This window comes from Ailuropoda melanoleuca, chromosome 16 (assembly GCF_002007445.2).
Source record: "Ailuropoda melanoleuca isolate Jingjing chromosome 16, ASM200744v2, whole genome shotgun sequence".
Lineage (NCBI taxonomy): Eukaryota > Metazoa > Chordata > Mammalia > Carnivora > Ursidae > Ailuropoda > Ailuropoda melanoleuca.
The window spans coordinates 28,750,261-28,773,868 of NC_048233.1; the positions used below are offsets into that span (position 1 = coordinate 28,750,261).

A 23,608-nucleotide genomic window follows, 5' to 3' on the forward strand; every position below is an offset into this window, starting at 1 on the left:
TCACATGAAAAAAATTGTAACTGTGTGGTGATGGATGTTAATTAGGCTTTGGTGATCATGTCACAATATATACAAATACTGAATCATTATACATCTGTAACTAATACAATGTTAAATGTCAATTATATCAATTAAAAAATACCAACAAGTATTTTTGAACAATTACGGTTTTTAAAACAAGGAAAGAGCTAAATTTTAGATTAGATAAGCTTCCATTTGAATCTAAGTAAGAGCCTGTAGCTTTTGAAGTGGATTCCTTTAATAGTCAAAGCTTGTTGCCTCAGCCTCAGAAATACCCTAAAGCCTTGGAAAACAATGGTTTATTCACTTCATACCAATTCTACCCGTCAAACAAATAAATTACTGAGCAACTTCCAACATAAGTCTTTCTTCTTGTTCACCACTTTTAATATTGGCCTATTTCCTGCCATGCTAGACATAACTCAAAATAATTTATTTAGCGTTTAAAGCTAGTAGTTCTCCACAGCATTCTCCATAGTTGTCTGTTTTGTAGAGCTCATATACTATCACTCATCAATCATTCAACTTTAATGTTTAAAAAAATTTCATGAACTTCGAAAGCCACCTTATTGTTTGAATGAGTAAATGTGAGGTACTCAGACCTATTTCATTTGCTTCTAAAGTAAAGCATCCCATGTGTAATGGTCCATTCATAAAATATATTATAAATTGATAATGTGTTAAAAAAATAACCAGCTATGTAAGGCACCTGGCTGGCTCAGTTGGTAGAGCATGCAACTCTTGATCTCAGGGTTGTGAGTTTGAGCCCCACATGAGGCTTAGAGTTTACATAAAAATAAAATGGCCAGCTGTTGTTTTTCATAATAAAATGAGAGTGATCAAAATCCACTGGTAATCCCCAAATTTAAACTGGCAATTCATTTTTTTCATGCTTGGTAATTATTTCGGGTGGTTGGAGATTTTTAAATAAATCATTTTGTTCTATTTACGGTCTGTAAAATTGGCTGCAATAGAGCCCATTTTACTTACAGTCAACTAGATATCTCAAAGTTAGCATGTCCTTAACTGGACTACCAATCTCTCCAAAAGTTGCTTTTCCTGTTGTGTCAGTTGATGACAGTTCTGTCCTTCCAGTGGTTCAGGCCAAAGGTCTCCAGAGTCATCCTTGACTCCCCTCTCTTTCTCTCATACCTCACATTTATTCTATCAGGAAACCTGCTTTTAAAACATAGCTGGAATCCACCTGTTTCTCGTTACCTCTTTCTGAGTTCCATTATTTCACCTGAATTTCTGCCGTAGTCTCCTAACTCTTCTCCCTGCTTCTACCCTGTTTCCACGCTCTTTCCTGACATTCTCAACAAAGCAGCCAGAGTGACACAGTTGGATAGAAGTCCTGTTATGTTACTCCTTTGCACAGAACTCCAGTGACTTCTCATTTCACTCAGAGTCACCCTCCTTTCAGGGTGCAACCAGGTTCTGCATTATCAGGCCCTCCCTCTGACCTCAGTACCTTCTCTTGCCTGCTTGCTGCTCTGGCTTCAGTCACATTGGCTTCCATTGCCTCTAGCTTGGTCTCTACTAGATGGACTACTCTCCCCAGAATAACTCCCTCAACTCCTACAAGTCTTCTTTAAATCTGAACTTTTCAAAGAGGCCCACTTTGAATACCCTACTTAATATAATACTGAAATCTGCCCTTCCCACCATTCCCTATACTCCAGATCCCTTTTATTTTGTTCTTGTATTAGCCCTCCCCCTTTTTTCTTAGCTCTCACAACCTTCTCATATATGCTTTACTTATTAGGTTTTTTGTTTCTTATCTTTCCTTTTGTTCACTGATAAGATCAAGTACCTAGAACTTAATGGGTATTCAGTAAATACTGAATTAATGAAAAAGTAAAAATTTAAAGAAACCCTGATTAGATATGTAAGAATTTCTGTAGAATATGTATTTTGGAAATGTCAAGTTCTTAATGGTTCTGTTAATTTATATTCCCTCTCAAAATGTATGAGATATCATATTGCTTGATATCCTGACACTTGGTATTGTCAGATTTAAAATTTTTAGTTGACCTGATGGGGCCGAAGTAGAATCCTGTTTTATTTTATTTTTTTAAATATTTTATTTATTTATTTGACAGAGACAGTCAGCGAGAGAGGGAACACAAGCAGGGGGAGTGGGAGAGGAGGAAGCAGGCTCCCAGTGGAGCAGGGAGCCCGATGTGGGGCTCAATCCCAGGACCCTGGGATCACGCCCTGGACCAAAGGCAGACGCTTAATGACTGAGCCACCCAGGCGCCCCTAGAACCCTATTTTAGATTTAAGTTTCATTTCCTTGATTATTAATAAGGTTGAACACTGTTTTTCCTATTTACATCCATTGGGCTGCAGGGGGAAGAAGTAGTAAGTTAAGTTTAAGATCTATTCAGTGGAGGTGCTGATAGAACACCTAGGAGATGTCCAGAAAGCATTTCGAAATGTTGACCTCCATAGGGTAAAAGATAGATCAGAAATGATGAGAGGGGGCAGGGGAGGGGAAGATGAGAGTCTTTTTTACTCATCAGTTCTGTTTTTTGACCAAAGCACACGTTATTTCCCCCGAAGGTAGTGTTTCTGACACTTTAACCATTCATGTATCATCTTGAGATTTTTATCATATACATGTAACATTTGTGCTCTTTTATTTAAAATGGCATATTTACTTTATTTTCCACTTGGATTATCTCCCTTGTGAGATGCCTTCTAACAGTACCCAATGCCCACTTTTATCAGCCTCATTAAACTGTCTCTACACTAGACTATGAACTCCTTGATGACATTAATTTGTTCCTTCATGTATTCCACAGATTTGCCAAGCACTGTGTACATGGTTACTGTGAATATATTTGTGATCAAAATAAACTTGTTTCTTACCCTCACAGAACTCCAGCCTTGCAGAAGAGAAAGCTTTACATCCAAACTATACTTAATATTTTATTTGTTTTATTTAATACTATTTGACTACTTAATCATAATAATTTATTATAAGCACCTTGGAGAAAAAGTACACAATGCTATGAAACAGTTTGAGGTAGGCGTAATTGAGATGGGAAAAGTCAGTGGAGTTATCTCTGAGAAACTGGCTGATACATATCATCTTATTTGAGTCTTCTAAGCATCTCACAGTGTCTGGTTTGTAATAAATAGTGTTCACTGAGCAAACTCTAGATGGATGAATTATAACAATTTTATAACAATTTTTATAACAGTTTTTATAGAGTTATAAAGAACACATTCACTTCCTTTTTTGAATATTCTAATTAGGAACATTGAAATTATTCCTAATATTAAAACTGTTTTTTTTGCGGGGGGGATATTGTCATAGTTTGCTGTTTTGGTGTATATTCCACACAGGAAATTTTTCCTTAAAATTAACAAATATCTCACTTATATAAGTCGCTTCTTTCTCAATGGATACTATGTTTAACCATCCCCCCCTGAGCATTTCTTGGAAAATAACACCATTTCCATAGAAAAAAGCTTGCCATTTTTTAATTGGGATTTTCTTCTTGTGTTGAAAGGGAATTAGGTAAATTAATTGTTATACCTGTAGTTTACTGTGATATGGTTTTTGTTTTTCCTTCTTTGTAAGAATTGATAACTCACATAGAAATGATGACATCTAGGCCAGTGAGCATCAGGCAACTGTCATCCGAGTTTATAGAAGAGAAGAGATGGCAGAAAACCAGGGTAACCAGCTGGGGGAAAATGGGGCATGTAATTAGAAGGAGACATGATTCCTTACCCTTCCTTGGGAAGTCAAGACAAAGATTTAAAAAAAGAAAAACGATTTGATTTGATTTGTTAGAACCAGTTATAGAAAAATACATGCATGTCATATAATCCTTTACCCAGGATGTTAATCTAAGAGGAAAATTATATTGGTTTTCAGAATTGAAGTAATTCCTGTACCGATGAAGCAAGCACTTAGGGCGTATTTTCTCATCTACAGAATTTCTCATGTTAGAGAAATTGTGTAGATTTTAGTATTTCAAGAAATGATGTGTTAACTGAGGGAAGGACTTAACTGCTAAGCAAGTAATTTATGGTGTATTAATGCAAGCCAACTATTAACATAGCAGACAATAATAATAATACAACTCCTATAACTCCCTTTTTCTGGTTTTGTGATAAGGAGCAGTGCTGACAGAGGAAGGAACTCGAGTCTAGGTACCAGTCATAAAATCAGATCAGCCTTATTTCCTCCAGGGCAATCACTTAACCACTCTGAACATTCATAGACTTAAGAGGTGAATAATGCTACTTACCCCAAAGGACTGTAAAGTGTAAAATTTCATCTAAGAGCAAATGAAATCAGGTGCTTTTGTTAAATAGGAAGATGCTATAGTAATTACTGTTGTTTGTTATTGTTTTGTTGGCTTTTATGTCTAATTTACTAGCTCTGGATTCTGTTAGTTATTACTCTATAATTAGAAAATCTGTTTCATAACAAGCAGTGTATCCCTAGGAATTAGTTTCAAATTTAGTACTTTCTTTTCTCTATTTAGATAAATAACTGCTGTGTTATCTCTAATAGCCATTGGAAGTTCACAGCAATGTGTAGATCTCTAGATGTTTAATAAAGCCATCTTTAAAATGACCTAAAATTAAAAGAACCACTTGAATCTTGGAGATGGGATTTCCACAGGACACAGCAGATGTCCTAGACAGAGCTCCCTTGGTTAAAATTCAGTACCAATTTGACAGACCCCTTTATAAAAGTTTGATAATGCTGAAAATTTTTGCACCCAGGCCACCAGTTTCGTTTGCTTTGGAATACATATCAGTGAAATACTGAATTCTTTTTATTCTTTTTCTACAGTGCCTCCAAAGCCATTACATCTGCAGAACTCACCTTTGTCCAATAGACACCAAACCCCCAGGCATAAAGCTTTATCTAGTGAGAAACCAAGGATGGAGGAAGTTAAACCTGCCTCTGCTTCTTGTGTCTCAAAAGAAAAACCCAGTAAGGTATCAGATCTCATCAGTCGCTTTGAAGGAGGCAGGTAAGAGCTAATTTACAATGGGAGGTAAGAGGAGGGGAGAAGAAAGCTGGGTTCTGTGTGTGTGTGTGTGTGTGTGTGTGTGTGTGTTTAAGATGATAGAGTAATAGATTTTCTAAATCGTGAGTATTTTATTCTACTAGGTTTGGTAGGCTTTTAGAAAAAGTAAATCTTAAAAATACTTAAACTTGCCCTAATATGAATTGTCATTTACTATATATTCTCTATGTGCAGCGCGGTCTCTGCCGCCAGCTTTTTCATCACATTATGTGCCGTATAGATCAATAGATATGCGCCCTTATTTCCTTTGTATCTGCCTATGTCACGTTGTGTTACGCCTCGGGGTCATGCCGGTGGTAGCTAGATGTCTGGGTTGGGAAAGCAGGAGGTTGTCTCTCCTTGTTTCTCACTTTGCACGTTTGTGGCTGTAATTTCTGCCAGCCTGTGCCATCTCTGTGGCCTTCTTTCTGACCCACTTTTTATTTAACATCAGTCTTCAGTATCCATTCAGCCCCCATCCAGTCCCTCTCCCCACTCCCTTGTATCCTACTAGGTTTTGTGAAGAGACATTGCTAATAGCAAAATAAGTGCTAAGTTTCTGTTTTGTATTTATTAGATATAATTTTATATTCTTTAGTCCTGTTTCAAAAAAGGTAGGCAAAATATGAATTTCTCACTTAAAGGTAAAAATAAACTCCCATAAGTTGCTTTTCTCCTTTATGACCTCAATTGCTTTTTCTTGGAATTCCCATCACTGACATAAATAGAATTTTTTTAAAAATTTTTATCAGAAGGACTTTATCTATCACCAAAAGTCTATATTTAATTAAACAATGTATATAACCTTCCTTTCATCCCTGGAGCCAAATATTGCCATTCATTCGGTGTAATATTTGAGAATGGTTTCCCGCTAGGTGATTGCATTATTTATTTGCAGGATGTATTGTTATTTACATAGTGGATCATAGCTTGGAAATACTTCAAAAATCTTCTGAAATTGTGACCAAGTACAAAACTGCAGTGTCCTTCATTTAAAATGAGACTATATTTAGAAACAAGTTCTTGAGAAGAAACGTAGTTCAGAAGCCTGTCTCCATTTTCATTCCCAATCAATTGTGGGAACTTGAGTCATAAATATTTAAACTTCAACATCTCTTCCTCTGAAGTAGAAATTTTAATACCTTTGCTATCTTAAATTATAGTAATCTGTACCGGAATGATTTAATTCCACTTTAAATTTTTTTGTTTCTCAGGGCACGTTGATTCAGTAGCACAAAGAGTCACCTTTCCTATTTGCAGATTCTCAGGGCCATGTCCAATGACTGCATAATATCAGGAAGGGCTGGAGCCCTGACCCCTGTCTATAGTGCATACCAGATTTGGGGGGAGCTGTGGGAATCCCTTAATTAGTATTGAAAAGGTTGGACCTTCTGATTCTCACCATGTTGGTAATCCACTGTTTGCATTCCTGTCCATACACAAAATGTACATGGTTTTTCCACCTATTAGTACCAGTTTTCTGTTACTCTTTCAGACTTCACAGATTCAAAGTCATTTTTGACACTAAGTTTGAAGGTTGTATCTAAGAAGAGATGGGTTGTTTTAAGCAAACTTACTCTAAGTGCAGATAGAATGTAACATGAGCATTTTGGCAAATCTGGTGAAGGGGTGTTACTTGTAGCAGAGTCTACTGCCAATATGAAAAATGATTATATGTTCTTAGTGAGGTATTGCCAGTAGGAACTGACCCTAGAAGTGTGTGAATGGGTTAGCATTGCATTGAGTCTATAGGACTTGAATGGGAAGTTTATTTCCTGTTGCATGATGTCTATATGCCTATAGTGTGTGTAGCCTTCAGGTTTTATCCCAGTTGTTGCAGCTTCAAGTAGCATTTTGTGGCATAGAGATTCAGCAGGCCGAGTTACTACAGTAAGCTGACAGGAAGAGTGGGGTCATAGGTTACCAACTACTAGACAACACTATTAAGATTTTACCTGTGTATCAGAATTTGCAGTAATGCGGGGCGCCTGGGTGGCTTAGTCGTTAAACGTCTGCCTTCGGCTCAGGGCATGATCACAGGGTCCTGGGATCGAGCCCCACATCGGGCTCCCTGCTCAGTGGGAAGCCTGCTTCTCCCTCTCCCGCTCCCCCTGCTTGTGTTCCCTCTCTAGCTGTGTCTCTCTCTGTCAAGTAAATGAAATCTTAAAAGAAAAAAATTTTACAGTAATGCAAGTAACACTATTATATTAAGGTGAGTGATTTGGAGGATATATTTGGAGCACATGAATTTTATTTATTATATATGTATGTATGTGTTACTATGGTTTCTTCCTCCCTTTTTTTTTTTCTTTTTTGGAGTGTAAGAGAAACTAGTCTTTTTAACCTATGAACGATTTCCAGATTTTAGAAAAAAATAACATTTTGCACAAAATTGAACCCTGGTTTTTCCTAAGAATACGTCAAGGCCATCTGTTTTTCCTCACGGTCTGATGCCCACAAAACAGCAGGAATATATGTACTGGTTCAACCACTGCTTTTACTGACCTCTCACCACCTTCTCTCTATCCCACCTCCATGTGCCTATCCCCTGGGTATCACTTATTACAGGAAATTCTTACCTTTCATCCAGAACAGTCCTTTCCAAAAATCCTAAGCAAGCCTAGTTGGTTCGCAGGCTCTGCTGACTTTCTGCTGGGTTTCTGGACATTGATGTGGGCAAGAAAAGGAAGACCATGCCATTCAAATCTCCAGGGACTGCTTGAGAAATCATCTAGGCCAGGGGCTTCCCCCCTAGAAGGCACATATTAACGGTGGAGTATGTGACACGTACTTACATGGACAACCACCAGCTCTTACATATATGGCATTTTCCCTGCCAAATTTTTCCTTCCCTTCTCGTGGTGCTGAGCTTACCATGTCTTTTGTTAACTTTCTTGCCATCTGTGGTTGGTTATTCTCTGTGCCATTCTCCATCCCAGACCAACAGTGTCTGGGAGGAGTAGGATGAAGGGAGAAGGTAACACCCATCTGAGTGCTGTCCATGGGCTGTGCTGCTGTGTCCTGTAATCTCTGTTTGCACTGGGGAAGAGGTCAGACCTGGACTTCCTTCCCATGTTCTGTATGCAGGCTACTCACCTGCTCCTCATTCCCTCCTCCATGATCTAGTGTATTACAGTGTGGGCTTAAGACCATGGATTTAGTCAGACTTCAGGGTCAGACTCTAGCTGTATCATTTCTTAGCCATGCGACATCACCTTATTATGCAGGTTTCTGAGCTTCAATTTTTCTGTTTTGGGGTCCTATTTTAGAATTATTATGAGGTTGAAATAAATAATATAAAGAATACCATGTATTTTCCTGCACTTAATAAATGCTAGCTGCTGTTATTTAGTGACTGTCCTCATCACCATTACGGTTACTGTCACTTATTATTGATCCCTGAGCACTTTCTATATGCCCAGCCCTGGGCTACGATGTGGGAAGAAAGCAGAGAACAAGAGAGGCACAGTCTGCACCCTCACAGAGTATTAGTCTGTATTTGCTTTGTCTCCTTATTAGGTCATGGGAATCTCTCTAAGACTGCAGCCCAGAGATTTATGTTTTTCCTCCCTGGAATCCTGGAATAAAATGTTATGCAAATATTTATATGGGGACATTGTAATATATTGGCTGTTAGGTTCTATTGTACTATTAGGATTACATATAATACCAAGTAATAAGGGCTTTAAGGAAAACTAAAATGAGATGTGTAGTTTATGGTAGAGTACACTTAGAATAATCCAAGAAAGCCTCCTTGAGGTGATGTCTGAGCAGAATCCCGAATGATGGAAGGAGTCAGCCACACCGATGTCTTGGGGAAGGTCAGCTTGGGCAGAGAGAAGAGCAGCTGCAGAGACCCTTAGATGCACACATTGGCTGGTTGGGGGTGTGGGAACAGCAGGGAGACAGGAGTGGCAAGAGACAGTGAGTGAGGACAAATGGAACTGAACGGGGCCAGGGCAAGTGGGGGCTCATGTGTACAGACTCCTAGGCCGGGGGCAGGATGCCGGATTTACCTTCGAAGTGTACAGGGTGCCCTCGGAGATTTCGACCTCTGTGGTCGAGCTGGAGAGAATGGATTTGAGAGGATGGAGACTGGAAGCAGAGAGGTCGGTTAGGTTATGGCAGCAGGGGTAACAACATTTCTGAGAATGTGTTCTGCTTTCTAAACAGAAGTAACCTTTCATTTACAACCTGTTCATAATTTGGGGTCTGATGATACTTGTTTTTGAAATGTATAAAAGTAAAATTCTTGGGAAAAGATGGCTTTCACTATAAGTACTTACCACATCTCAGTCCTTAGTGATGAGCCACATTGACAAGCCGCTCAAGGAAGTGTTCCAGACCCTATAGCAAATGCTCAGTCTTACCATCTTTTCTTACATGTTTACTTAAGTGTGTTCAGCATCCCAAGAGACTGAGAACTATGCCCGATTATTCCAGTCCACATTTCTAAAACCATCAGAGGAAAAAGTCTTTGCTAAATATCTTCTTTCAGCCAGAATAAGCTGGTCTGTCTTCTAGAACTTTTCCATGCCAGTGTTTACATGCTTCTCTTATATTTTATCTTTTAGCGCATTATCAAATTACAGTGATTTGAAGAAAGACTCTGGTATGAACCTGAATGTTCCTAGAACCCCAGGAAGGCATGGACCGACAGCCACCCCTCAGCAAAAGCTCCTCTCCCAGCACCCACCACCGAAGCCAGAAAATGGCGCAGATCCAACTCAGGGTGTACAGGCTGGTGTGGCTAATGGTGTGATGGCAGCACAAAACCAGAGGGAATGTGAAGAGGATAAAGTGGCCACTCTTAGCCCAGAAACTCCAGTTCAAACTTCTGACCCCTTGCTTGCTGTGAACTTAGTGAACGGAGAAGGAGAGGAGGAAGCAACCACAGGCCCTGCATCCCCCACAGCAAATGACTATGATGGAAATGCTTCTGACAGTAGCTGCAGGACTCCCAGGGTCAGCCAGGTGCTCCCCTTGGAAGAAGAAAGGGCAGACACAGAAGCCAAGGTGCAAGAGCGGGAAGATGGAGAAAGTCCTCTGGAACTGGACCAGCTGGACCAGCACCACGAGATGAAGGTAAAACCTGAGGCTGGTTCCTAAGTAGGAGGAAGCACCAACTGTTCCACTGTTTTTAAAGCTCTACTTAATAGCACCTGTGAAATGAATGAGTCAGATCACCCACACCACCAGTTAAACAGTTTTTTTAGCTTTAGCTGCTAATGGATGTGTCCCCTACTCTTTGAGGAAATATTTCACTTTTTCTGGTATAGTTTCTGTTGATCTTTCTATTATGATTTCAAAAGTCAGAACATTCTGAAGACTTTAGGAAAACCACAAGCTTGTTGTTTTACTTACAGAGGAAGAAAATGTTCTTTGTTGCTGTAGATATTTGGGCTACCTCCCTAATATTGATGGGCTAAGCAAGAGGAAATTGTGTAATCTTCACTTTTCACACATTTCTAGTCTAGACCTGGAATGGTAATGTGCACTAGCAAATGTTTCATTTAAGGACACAAATATGGAAGTATTCACAAATTATTCAACAGATTGTAACCATAACTCTTTCCAGGCTTCTAATTATTTTTTTTTCTTTAATTTCCAATTAGGATAGTTTTAAAACAATCAACTTAATCTTGGATTTAGAAGCCTCTTTAAAGATCATCCTTTTTTTTTTTTTTTTTTTTTTTTTTTTTTTTTTTTTTTTGACAGAGAGACGGCCAGCGAGAGAGGGAACACAAGCAGGGGGAGTGGGAGAGGAAGAAGCAGGCTCCCAGCAGAGCAGGGAGCCCGATGTGGGGCTCGATGTGGGGCTTGATCCCAGGACCCTGGGATCACACCCTGGGCCGAAGGCAGATGCTTAATGACTGACCCACCCAGGTGCCCCTTTAAAGATCATCTTAACTAAGCAATTCATTTATAGAAGTAGAGACAGTTCCAGAAAGCTGAATGATTTTTCAGGTCACAATAATAGCCTGGACCGTTGGTGCCCTGACTCAAAGGCCAGTATTGTGTCCCTGATGCAAAAAATATCGCAAACTGAAGTGCCTAAATGCAGAAAATATCAACAAATGCAGCATCCACGAGTAATGTCCTAGAGAGAGCGGGGCTATAGCAAACTAGAAGTTCAGATCCTTTCTAAAGAGGGCTGCAGTTCAATGAAACTGAGTCAGTGGCGTATCTGCCCATGTGCAAAATCTAAGCTTACAAGTTGCTGATTTGCTGGTGAGATACGTTCATAATTTACCTGAGCTACAGAGAAGCTTTGATACAATTCTAGGAACAAGACCACCGCATTTGTATTCTTTATTCATGTCAGTATGGTGCTTTAGAAGGATTAATAAATACAGCTTTTACAAAGTACCTGGAATTTCTCGGATCAAAGGTGCAATATAAGCATCATTTTACAGTTCCTTGGAAGAGAAAGTTGTGCATGTCTCTGAGGACAAAAGAGGGGGAAAAAAGGTCCCATTGCTCAATTTCTTTTTTTAATTATAAATAACAATCTGTGTAGGAGAGTTGAGAATTGAAAATTTGGCAATTATAGGAAAATCTGTAAATGACAAATCCAAGTTCTAAATTTATTTAGGATTTTTTATGGTGCCGTGCCTTACGTGGCATTACCATGGGAGAAGTTCAAAAGGACTGATACTAAAATATCAGAGTAAAAAGTGATTGATCGATGTGTTTACAACTTTAACTAAAATGAAATCCATATTATGGTACAGTTTTTACTGACCCTGATAAAGGTCCCAAATAGAGAAAAAGCCAGGGATTTATTTTCTTCTAGTTAGTGAATAAATTTTAAATGCTGACTGTCAGGCAGGGAAAGTTTAAATAAGGAAGTGGGTGGAAGAAAAATGAGTCATACTTGGTAACGTTATCTGAAACGTTAAAGAGACAGGACATTGCAAAGTGAATCTCTTCACTACATCTTGATGTAGTGGCAGAGTTTAGTGAAGCTGTGCTTGGACCATGGTGAACAGAAGAGAAGGTTAGAATCGAGCAGCTCAAGACTCCTGCATTTGTCCTTTTATAGTTGGGATGATGCCACCAGCAAGTATTTATGAAACAGTAAGAGCTATTCTTATTAATATTTTCATTGGTAATGCCTGTGTTTGCTGGGTAGTACTTTATTTTTTTTCCTGTCCTATATTATTATCTGTACATTCTCATAGATGAATCGTATTTGGTTTGGGAGAGACTTAAATAGGGGCTTTCTTATTAAACTAGTGCAATGAAGTACTATAGCTGGGTGGCACATGCTCTATGTAGGGACAAAAATGCAGTTTTCTCTGCAGAGCTATTGATACAAAAACACCACATGCGTCTCTCACCTAAAAGGTAGTATTAGGGGGGCACCTGGGTGGCTCAGTCCGTTAAGCTCTGCCTTCGGCTCAGGTCACAATCCCAGCGTCCTGGGATTGAGCCCCATGTTTGGCTCCCTGCTCGGCGGGGATCCTGCGTCTCTCCCTTTCCCTCTGCCTGCAGCTCCCCTTGCTTATGTGCTCTCTCTCCCTGTCAAATAAATAAATAAATCTTTTTTTAAAAAGATAATAAAAATAAAAGTGAGTTATAGGATTTAATTTCTACACGGTGATAATATGTTCTCCTTTGCTGCTCTGGTGTCTGTTACATTGTCTTTGTTCAAATAGGCAAACATAAATGTTAGTAATTTTAAGATGGTAAATTTTATGTTATATACATTTTGTCACAGTTAAAAACAAAAAATGAAATGTTAAAAAATAGTTAATAGTATATAGTAGAATCACTGGAATCAGGAAGTTTTGGTGCTCCTTCTGGCTCGTCTACTAACTAGTGGTATGACCTTAAACAAATCAATTAAATTATTTGTGCCTTTAGTTAAAGGATATTAACTGGGTGTAATCATAAAGCCCTTTTCAGTGATAATGTAATAATAATTCTCTGTTGTTATTTCTGGGTATCTTCCTTTGTTAGCATAGCCCATATTGTCGGCTGCCTCTTGAACTGTCTGATGTGTTAAACCTCTGAGGATACAATGAAATATCTGGGTTTCACTATGCAGACAACAGAAAAACATTACTTCAATCTTTATATAACTCATTGTAGAGACTTACATCACAATAGTCTTAGCTAAGTTTAAACCGGTATTAAATGTAATGGCTATTTCTTAATGCCTGCAAAGAATGGGAGAAGGAGGGATTGGGGGAGGAAGGGTTAGGAGCAGAGTAGACTTACAAAGATTGTTCAGAAAAGCAGATAGATCTCGAACAGTCATTGTTAATATTGAGAACTGACTTGAAAATCGTCTCAGCTTGTGTAACTTTCACTGATATCTGATGTGTTATTGTGATCAAGAATCACTTCAGTGGTGAATACAGAATATTGTTACTTCTACTGTGCAAAAGATAATACCTACCTCATTGAAACTATCGTCCTTATGATACTTTAGCAAAGCTACGTTTTTCCAGTACTTAAACATTTGGCAGCATCAGTGATCTGGAGTATAACCAGGCACCTCAAAGTAAGCAGATAGTTTTTTTAAAAAACCTCTGAACTAAAGGAAAATTGTGAGCACTTTGCGACACCTTCAGCTGTGACCCGTAAGGGGTTATCGGTATCTTTAAATTAAGGTTAATTATGTATTACAAGAGATTAAAAGACTGAAGTCTAGTAAGGGAAGATGCATTAGAAGGAAACCTTAAAACCCGTAAGTGACGGGGGCCGGAAACTGTCGCACGTACCTGTGCGGACCTGCATACTTGAGGGAGTCAGGGGTAACAGTGTTGTAATCCTGTTTGGCATGATGAATTTGGGTTATCATAAATAGCTTAACTATATTAAGAGACTCAGGTAAATGGGTCAGGACATTTTAGAATGAATTTCATTTAAAAATGGTTATTTTTTCCTCAGATTTTTGTGCGTCAGTGGGTAGGCTTCATTAGAAATGCATTAATGTGGAATGCGTTCATTGATTATGCCATATAATAAACATTTCTTTTTATCGTTTTCATGAGCCTTTTAATATCCAAGATATACTTTAACAGGTTGTTTTGTAGATCTTCCTGAGACTTATTAGTGTTTCTTCTGTATTTCATATTGTAAGCCAAATATAAACATGCAGATGTGCGGTTTCTGAGACTAAAGTTGATAGAAATTATGAGTCTGCTATTGGCAACATAAGGTCACAGAAGCAATGTATTAAATCTAATAATAGCAGTTTTATCAAGAATATTATAGACACATTTTAAGTTAGTTCATTTCACCAAAAATGAAAAATTACATAATAAAGTGAGGAATTGATGAAGATAGAAATTTGATACAACTGATAGAGAATTGATAACGTAGAGATTTGTAGAAACATATTTTTTTAAAAACTTTGATTTTTTTTCTAGTGCCTTGTTTTTTTAAATACCGTTTTACTTATATTTTAACACAAGCCTGGAGAGTTTATAACCTTTGAACATACTCAAAAATTAAGACGATAATCATCTCGTAAGGAAAAGAATGACAGAGAATCAAATTCAGAAGTATTGTGAATAGAAAACCAATGCTGTAATCCAGGTTAACTCACTTTCCTTTTTTTCCCTTTAATTTTACTTCATTGTCAATCTTAACACTGTTGATTTTGCAGGATGTAATGTGAGGTATCTGAGTTTTCTGGGAGTTAAAACATAACGCTAACCGTGGTTGTCACTTCCTTATGGGCTAAAAGTTCCTTTTTTGTGAGGCTTTAAATTTCTTTCCCTTCACTTCTTGAAAAATAAAGGGGGACAGCTGTTGAGATCATGTTAGACTTGAAGATAAATAGTTACTCTTCAACTATTTCTTCTCTTGCCAACACAGCTTCCATTCCAAGAATGTGAAAGACAGCAGAAGCAACGAATTATCCAGCTTCACTAATCGGTGTTTGTTGTTGCTAGTATTACAGTGAAAGTTCTCGCTGAAGTTGTACGAGCTTTAAATCAATGTGTTGAACAACAGAAAAGTTGTCCCACTAACCATATGGATAGTTCATGAAAGTCTTGAGGATAGCTTTTCTTTAGTCACTTAGAACTGAATGGTGAATTTAGAAAACTCTTTATTTTGTGGAGACTCCTTTTAGTATATTGGAAGGGTGTGAGAAAGTAAAAACAAGAAAATGAACTTCAGAGAGCCTGTACCTGAAAGAAAACAAAAACAAAAACACCTGTTCCATTTGTAAATTCAGTATGTGGGGCTTACTGTGCTAAGTGCTAGAACCCAGTGAACAAGACACACCCTGCCTCCAAAGCCTTGGTCTACCTGGTAGAGAGACAGAAGTAAATCCCCATGCTGTGGTGTGATCCGTGCTTCTCAAACACAGATGAAAAATAACCTGTGCCTGGGAGAGGGCTGACTGAGGGGCAGGCTCCTGAGAAGCAGTTGAATTTAGCGTGAAGCAACGTGGTGAGGAGGGTGCCGGGTAGTTGAGAATAGACGGGAATGGGGTGAGGTAGGGAAGAGCAGCTGTATCTAGTCAGAGACAAGTGGATAGATGCCGTATTTGTGGGTGTTTCTGGCCCAATAAGAAGAGGCCAGAGGGCTGGAGAATTGTGCGAGGGATAGAAGAAGAGGCTTAAAAAGAAAATGTAGGCTAAGGACAAATTGCAGTGGGTTTGTATACCTAAACTGTATCTTTCCCCCTGAAAACAGTGGATTTTTAAAATTGTGGATAAAAATTAATAATCCTCATAGAAAATCAAGAAAATGCAGCAAAGCATAGAAAATACAAAAATCACCCATATTTCCACCACCCAAAGAGAGCTGCTTTAGTATTTAACATTCCAGCTTGTTTTGCTGAGCTGATTTTTGAAAAAAAAAAAATTTTTTTTTCTTGAGTAGCCTAATGTATGGTCATTCTGCATCCTGTTTTGTAGGATTAAACATAGGTGTTTTCCTGTGTTATTTCAAACTTTCCATAAGCCTAATACTATCTGGCCTCCGAGGCACTTAATTAGAGCATGGAAGTGACATGATTATACATCTGTGGGTTTTAGAAAAATGAGTCAGATAAAAGGAAAACAGATGGAGCAGTTGTAAGCAACTGCAGTAATCCAGGTGTGAGAGGATGAGGTCCTGGATGGAGGCGGCAGAGGGGTAGGACAAAGAGGAGAGATTTCTGAGGGCCTCCTGATGAAAGTAGGGAATGAGTCATGTTCAACTCCTAGCTTGGATGAGGTGCCAGATGGTGTGTCACCTACTGAACCACAAGAGAATAGAAGGAGCGACATATTTGGAGGGCAAAAATTTAATTGGGTTTAGACATACTAAATTTGAGGGGCTTATGGATTGTCCTCATGAAGATGTCTCAAACAAAAATGGAAAACTCTGAACACGTTATGGTCTGTTGGTTAAGGGTGAAGAGTTTAGAATTAAAAGAGATGAGTTCAAACCCCAGCTTTGTCACTTACCAGCTAGGTGACCTCAGACATGGTACTTAAACAGAATTCGGCAGGTCTTGGTTTCTTAATATGTTAATGAAATAATTGAGGTGGCAGACAGGAAGGAACATAATTGTGTTTGGAATGATGGGAGGGAGTAGAGTTGCTAATTAGGTTAGTTTTGTACCTGTAGGACATCCATTTGGAGATATTAATTAAGCAAGTGGAAATACAGATCTGGAGCTCAGGAAAGAGGATAAGAATGTAAGAGGATGTACATAAGAGTGTGATTAATATTGCCAAAATAGAACGTGCAGGAACAGGAAGAAGGGCAAGGACCGAGCCGTAGAAAGCACAAACATAATTAAAAGGGGAACACAGTGAGTTGTGTGAGTGGAAAAAGAAGAGAGAGCAATGTCATGAGAACCACAGGATTTGGGGGAGGGGACACAGGATTATTGGTGAGCTTTAAAAGGATGATCATCATTTAGAATATGAAACTAGAAGTCAATCTGCTAACTAGCTCAGAGAACCTGGGTAATCGAATTAAATGCAGTACATTTATATTGCACATACACTATTTGCAAGGCACTGCAGAAAATACAAAGAGGAAACAGCTGAAAAGGAGTATTGAGATAAATAACCATGGTCTAAGATATCGTGAGATAAAGGGGAAAAGAGATCTCGACGATAAAGTCAAGCTTCAGAGCATGACTGAGAGGGTGAATTCTTCCCTGTTAGCATAATTGAGAAGTAGGGAGAGTCTGGAACTCCGCGAGCTACTAAGACTACAGCGTAGAGGTAACTCTGAGGCTTGGTGCTGAATGTCAGTTTGGGAAGTGCCCCCCTGTAGAGGCCAGTGAAGTAGCCTCAAGGGATTGAGGGCAATGGAGAAGGTAAGCTCTCCTGGTGACTTGTGACTAAGATTCTGAGGACCAAGGTCAAAGGTAATGGGCACAATCAGCAGTTTCCCCAGAATTGCTGAGTGGCCTGAAAAATAAGGAAAGAAAAGATCAAACTTCGCAGTGGGCGTGAGGCAAGTCTGCCAATCAGTGATACCAAGAGAACAAGATCATAATGGAGTCAGAGATGGGGTTTAACAGAATGTTGATATGAATCAGGAGGTTTGGGAAATCGAGGTGTTTGGAGGTCACAATGCATATCAAGATGCTTTTTGGCATGGGTGGGGAGAAACAGAAAGGCCAGGTGTTAAAAACACAGAAGTTGTTATGTGTAGCTTAAAACAAGGCAAAACAAAACGAGCAATATACCATAACCTGGTGGTCAGGAAGACAGGCTCAAGAGCCAGACTTTCTAGGTTTGCAACCCAGCTCAGCCACTTACTTGCGAGTTGTATGACCTCGAGCAGGTCACTTAAACCTCTCTGTACCTTAGTTTCTTCATCTGCAACATGGAGATAATGATACCTATATCATAAGGTTATTACGAGGCATAGATCATTGAATCGTTGTAAAGGATTTCGAACAGTGCCTTAAAACGTAATGTGAGCTGTCAGTTAGATAAACATAAAATAAAATCCTGTTTCCTCCTCTGTAAGTCAAGATGAACAGACTCATGACCTGAGAAGGACCTTGATAGATCCAAAGTTCAACATATCCTGCCAGGTGAATATCCCAGCAGCTGTCCGTTCCGTGTTAAGCTGACGTGCTCCTTTGCGGGATGCACAGAGATAATTTTGCATGCCACTTCCTTTTTAACCCCGGTTTCCTATATTTTGTTCGTTTCTCTTGCTTGAGGACCATAAGTTATTTCCACATAGTGCACTCACTTATATGCACAAGGTTTTAACTCTAGGGAACTATCATTAGAAATACTTATTAGTGACCTACATTTGGGATAGGTTAATTCAGTTATTGATTGTGAGCATATATTAAATTCTTCTTTGTGCTTGGTCTTTAATTTCTGCAAAAGGCAAAGGACAATTTAGTCTAATGTATACTAAATTGGGTATAAGAAGAACAAAGTTCTCTCTTTGCTACCACTTACTTCCTGTCTGATCTTGTGCAAGTAACTAAATTGTCCTTCTCAGTGCAAGCTCTCTTTTGCCCTTCTCCCTTCTGTATCTCAAAAGGATATAATACAAACCTTCTGATTAAAAGTTCACACTTGGCTATTCTCCTGTTTTGAACTGAATAAATAGTGGAGAGGACATCAGATTGGAAAAATATTGGTGCTGGGTCGAAAGTAGGCTTGAACTGTTCTCCCAAAGCTTCCTGAAGGCTCATGCTAAAGTAATAAACTGTTTATTCTTGTGATACTATACAGTGAAGCCTTGGGAAAGGAATAATGTGTGTGTATCATAGTGAGTATTCTTTTTCCTGTAATGTGAACCTGGTGATAAATTTCTCGCTGATTACAAATCTTCCCTGAGACCATGTGACCTTCTTTATGGCCTTATTACATGATCCTAATTGAACACAAAATCTGTATGTTATTCCCTTTCCTTCTCATTTTCTTGTCAAACAAATCCACAGGGACTTCTCTTAAAGAGCTGTAACAAAGCAAGAACTTCATTTTCACAGACCAAGATTTGAATCCTGGCTCAGTCACTTCCTAGCTATATGATTTTGGGCAGGTCACCCATCCTCGTTAAGACACTGTTTCCTCATCTATACAATGAGAGGATAATGATACCTGCTTCTAAGGGTATTAGTAGGGTTCCACTAGATAATTCATGTGAAGCACATACGGTATGCCTAACACATAGTAAGTACTCTCTAAATAGCGGGGGCTGTCACTGTCGCTCACTCGTGATAGCCTCCCTTGACTTCCCTGTTCCTCAGTATCATGAGGAAAAAAATCTGTACAATTCTGGAATATTGGAATGAAGGTGTCAAGACAAGTTAGAGACTTTAAGATGCTTTTTGAGATGACAGGCCAATTATGTGACATTCAAATATCATTGTGATCTCATTTTAAATTACCACCTGCAGCCACATGGAAGACTTTAATGTCTAGGAAGACATTAAAAATGACCTATCAAAATGTTATGCATCTCATGAATTGTGGTACAAAATCAAGTGTTTATTCCCTAAGTTGACTCATGTTGTTATGAAAGAACGGACTTCAGGGAAAGCAGAAACATACGTATTCATACAAAGTCACATCTGCCTTCTCCATGGAAGAATTTAATTAATTGGGTAGAAACTTCCAGAACTTAGAAACATTCATTCTGGTCCTATAAAACCCAGTAACTTATATACGTATTATTTTAAATATAACTATAATGAATATATGGAAAGAGCTATAAGAACTTTTAATAGTTTCGATTCATGTATTTAGGGAAAAAAAAATTCTTCCTGCTTAAAATGAAATCATGAGAGCATGTACTGAAAAGTTAAAAACCATAACTGAAGAGTAGTGAAGCTGATATTGGTATCTGTTTCATTTTTATGTAATTGAAGGCTTTGCCCTTAAAACATCTTCTAAGAAACTCTAATTGTTGATGAACCTTTATGAAGTTCTTTCCAAAATATCCGCTCCCCTGCTTGGTGGTTTTGAGGCATGTGGCCGTGAGTATGGCACTGAAGAATGAATCGCTGGCTCCACACAAGCATTTTCTGCCTACCCAGTAAATGAAGTCTGCGAGCTGCAGTGGGGGCTCTTTGTCTGGGCTCCTGCCATATGGAAGAGTCATGCCAGAAGGTCTGAAAAGAGCTGCAGGAGCGGGGGACATCTGTAAATGAGGAGGCAGAACTGACAGTGCAGCACATTCATGAGCCAGCGGGCACAGTGACTCACCACCAGGCTGAGCCTAACCAGTGGGAATGGAGCGTAGCTCTGCTGAAAGGTTACTGGACACGTGAAGGTGCACAGCCCTAGCCCCGCAAGTGCATTGTGCAGAGAGAAGTAAGAGCAGAGGAAAGTAAATTGTGTGATCTTTTACTGTAAGAGGCGTGCATCTTACCTTTTCAGTTGGGATCGTTTAGACATACTCTATTGTATTTTTGTTTGAGGCAATATTCTGAGAATCAGCTTTCAATATAGGGACATAGTTATAATTTGCAAGTGAAAAAATCTATTTTATGGAGGAATATGAAAGGTAAGATGCTTTTTTAATAGCATATGTATCATTATTTTAAAAAGTGAAGTCTATTAGGCAAATAAGATTTTTTATTAAATCAATATTGCGTAGCCATTACTATTTTCCAAAAAAAGCACAAGAATATATGACGACTTAGTATAGCGCTAAGTGCAAAGTAGGGGTTATATAGTTTTGAAGTGGCAAATAATAAGAGACGATATTATATAACTTGACCTGTTTAACTTTCTATTTTAAAAAAAATACCATGCTATATCCCCAGTGTATCACCAATTTTAAAATACTTTTGTTATTTAATCCTAAGTCTGGTAGAGTAGTAGAGACCCATGCACGCAGATGGATCATGTATTTCTCCCTAAATGTACTCACAGAGGAGTTTCAGTAACTAATTTTTTTTTAAAGATTTTATTTATTCATTTGACAGAGGCAGAGACGGCCAGCGAGAGAGGGAACACAAGCAGGGGGAGTGGGAGAGGAAGAAGCAGGCTCCCAGCAGAGGAGCCTGATGTGGGGCTCGATCCCAGAATGTCGGGATCATGTCCTGAGCTGAAGGCAGACACTTAACGACTGAGCCACCCAGGTGCCCCTCAGTAACTAATTTTTTAAAGTTAGAAGCCATCAGGGGTGCCTGGGTGGCTCAGTAAATTATAAGGCCTAGTAGATATCCCATTTCATTTTCAAGTGGATAGTTTGTATTTTGTTAGTCTGTATCCCTTGCAGGCACTTATTACAGTCTTACTTCTTGTTGCAGAGAAGAGTTAGAGTGAAAACCACGGGTTTACTGACCATGACATAAAGTCCCATGCTCTCCTATATGATTGGAATCTGATTCAGTTACCTTTTAACTGTGTGACTTCGGGCAAGTCACCTGGCCTTTCTGAGCCTTGGAATTTTGTCTTGTATGTGTGTGCTGCCTATAACACAGGGATAATGTATCTATTCTATAGAGTTATTGTAAGGATGAGTCAATTATGTCAAATATAACAGTGTCTGTGCGTAACAACCAATCAATGAATAAGTGTTAGCTGTTCTGGTGAAATTGTTGTTTGGGTCTGTGATTTCCTCACCTCCACCACAAAATCCCTAGTAACTTTTCATAAACCTATATGTGAGTGATTAAACTGAATGTCAGCAAGTTTACTTTTGCTTATCTTTGTGTTGGTTTTGGCAAGGTCAGGGACCTGACATTAGAAGACCATCTGTGTGGAAGGACACAACTTTTGCTAATAACTGCTGGCATCTCCCTTGTATTTTGCAAATTATGACCAGGATACCTACAATATGCCAAGTTCAGCTAAAGTATGATTTAGAGTCAGCAAAAGATCCTTTATTATAAGCTTCCTATTTAAGATCCTGTAGGATGTGAAAGACCTCAGGAGTGACTTCGTTGCATAGCAATGACAGACAGTATGACCTGTTGGTTAATGAATTCTCTGACTCATGAAAGATGTATTATTTTATCATGGCCCAAACGTTGCTGGGTGGTTTTCTTTAGAGGTATTTGTCAAAACCAGAATCAGAACATATGAAAGTATGTGAGTGAGTCAAAAAGATACAGTAGTACCATTATTAAAATAAAACTAAGTACTTGGAAAGAGCAAGCCACCAATGCTAATGGCAACATGGATGTATCTCAAATGCATTTTGAGAAGTGGAAGAAGCAAGACTGAAAAAGACACATACTGTGTGATTCCATTTACACAACATTCTGGAAAAGGGCAGATCTGTTAATAGGAGCTGGTGATACGAGAGAGGGGTGGGGCCGAGAAGAGGGAGCCATAGTGCATATACCCTCACATTTCATTGGCTCCTGAAGCAATCTCTGTGTATTCTTGATTGTTACATCAGTCAGGGCTGTCCTTTTGACCTGGAGAATGAGGGTAGTTTCTCCAAAGGAAAGGCTCGATAGTAGTAAGGTAGATACCCTGAACAGATCTGGATATCATTAAGAAATGGAGGGGAAGGATGTCAAACCGGCGAACAATAATGCTAATACTTTACCCTGAATTTGTTGTTGTTGTTGTTGTTGTTGTTTTTAAGATTTTATTTATTTGACAGAGAGACAGCCAGTGAGAGAGGGAACACAAGCAGTGGGAGAGGGAAAGGAAGAAGCAGGCTCATAGCAGAGGAGCCTGATGTGGGGCTCGATCCCAGAACACCGGGATCACACCCTGAGCCTAAGGCAGACGCTTAACAACTGCGCCACCCAGGCGCGCCCCTGAATTTGTTGTTTAACCACAACCTTGGCTAATCGTGGGATTTAATGACTACATAGTTCTTATTTCAGTATTTTTGAGACCACAAATTATTTAAACAGTATTATGTTACTTTACCTGAAGACTTCACATAAAAATACCTCATTTTAGTGCTGCTGTAAAAGGCAAAATGGTAACTTCTCACATTAGAACAGATATTGCATAAAGCATAAAAGTAGACCTCAGATGTTGAACACAATGAAGCATTCCTACAGCTTAATAGCATTTTATACATAATTTCAAATGTAGCCTTTGCACAATTTAGACACTGGTTTAAAATATACTTTGTTCTGGGGCGCCTGGGTGGCACAGCGGTTAAGCGTCTGCCTTCGGCTCAGGGCGTGATCCTGGCGTTCTGGGATCGAGCCCCACATCAGGCTCCTCTGCTATGAGCCTGCTTCTTCCTTTCCCTCTCCCACTGCTTGTGTTCCCTCTCTCACTGGCTGTCTCTCTGTCAAATAAATAAAATCTTAAAAACAACAACAACAACAACAACAACAAATTCAGGGTAAAGTATTAGCATTATTGTTCGCCGGTTTGACATCCTTCCCCTCCATNGTTTTTACTAAACCCTTACTATGCTTCATACTTGCCTAGAATGAAAAGGGTATTTCAGCAAGTAGCTAGATCAAAATTTCTCAACAAAAAGATGTTTAGGTATAAAATAGAAAACGAGTTCTAGTAGGACCAAACCCAAGAGCTTTGGATAGTNCTGTCTCTATCTCTGTCGAATAAATAAAATCTTTAAAAAAAAAAAAACCAAAAAAAAAAAAAAAAAAAAAAAAAGTCTTAAACACCTAGAGAGATAAAGCAAGAATGTATGCCATGCAGAGAGGA

The 23,608-nt window shown here is 38.9% G+C and overlaps 1 protein-coding gene across 9 annotated transcripts in view; it reads left to right on the plus strand.

The window, feature by feature from the left end:
- FGD4 (FYVE, RhoGEF and PH domain containing 4) overlaps nt 1–23,608 on the plus strand; it is a 207,153-nt gene that overhangs the window by 146,037 nt on the left and 37,508 nt on the right. For 8 of the 9 annotated variants that reach the window (XM_034646145.1, XM_034646144.1, XM_034646149.1 and 5 more), the window contains 2 exons: nt 4,844–5,027; nt 9,638–10,148. In XM_034646145.1, coding sequence (XP_034502036.1) covers nt 4,844–5,027; nt 9,638–10,148 — 695 coding nt within the window. Of the gene's footprint in view, nt 1–4,843; nt 5,028–9,637; nt 10,149–11,594; nt 12,144–23,608 lie in introns of those variants that run through there. The other variant, XM_034646151.1, reaches the window with a different exon arrangement.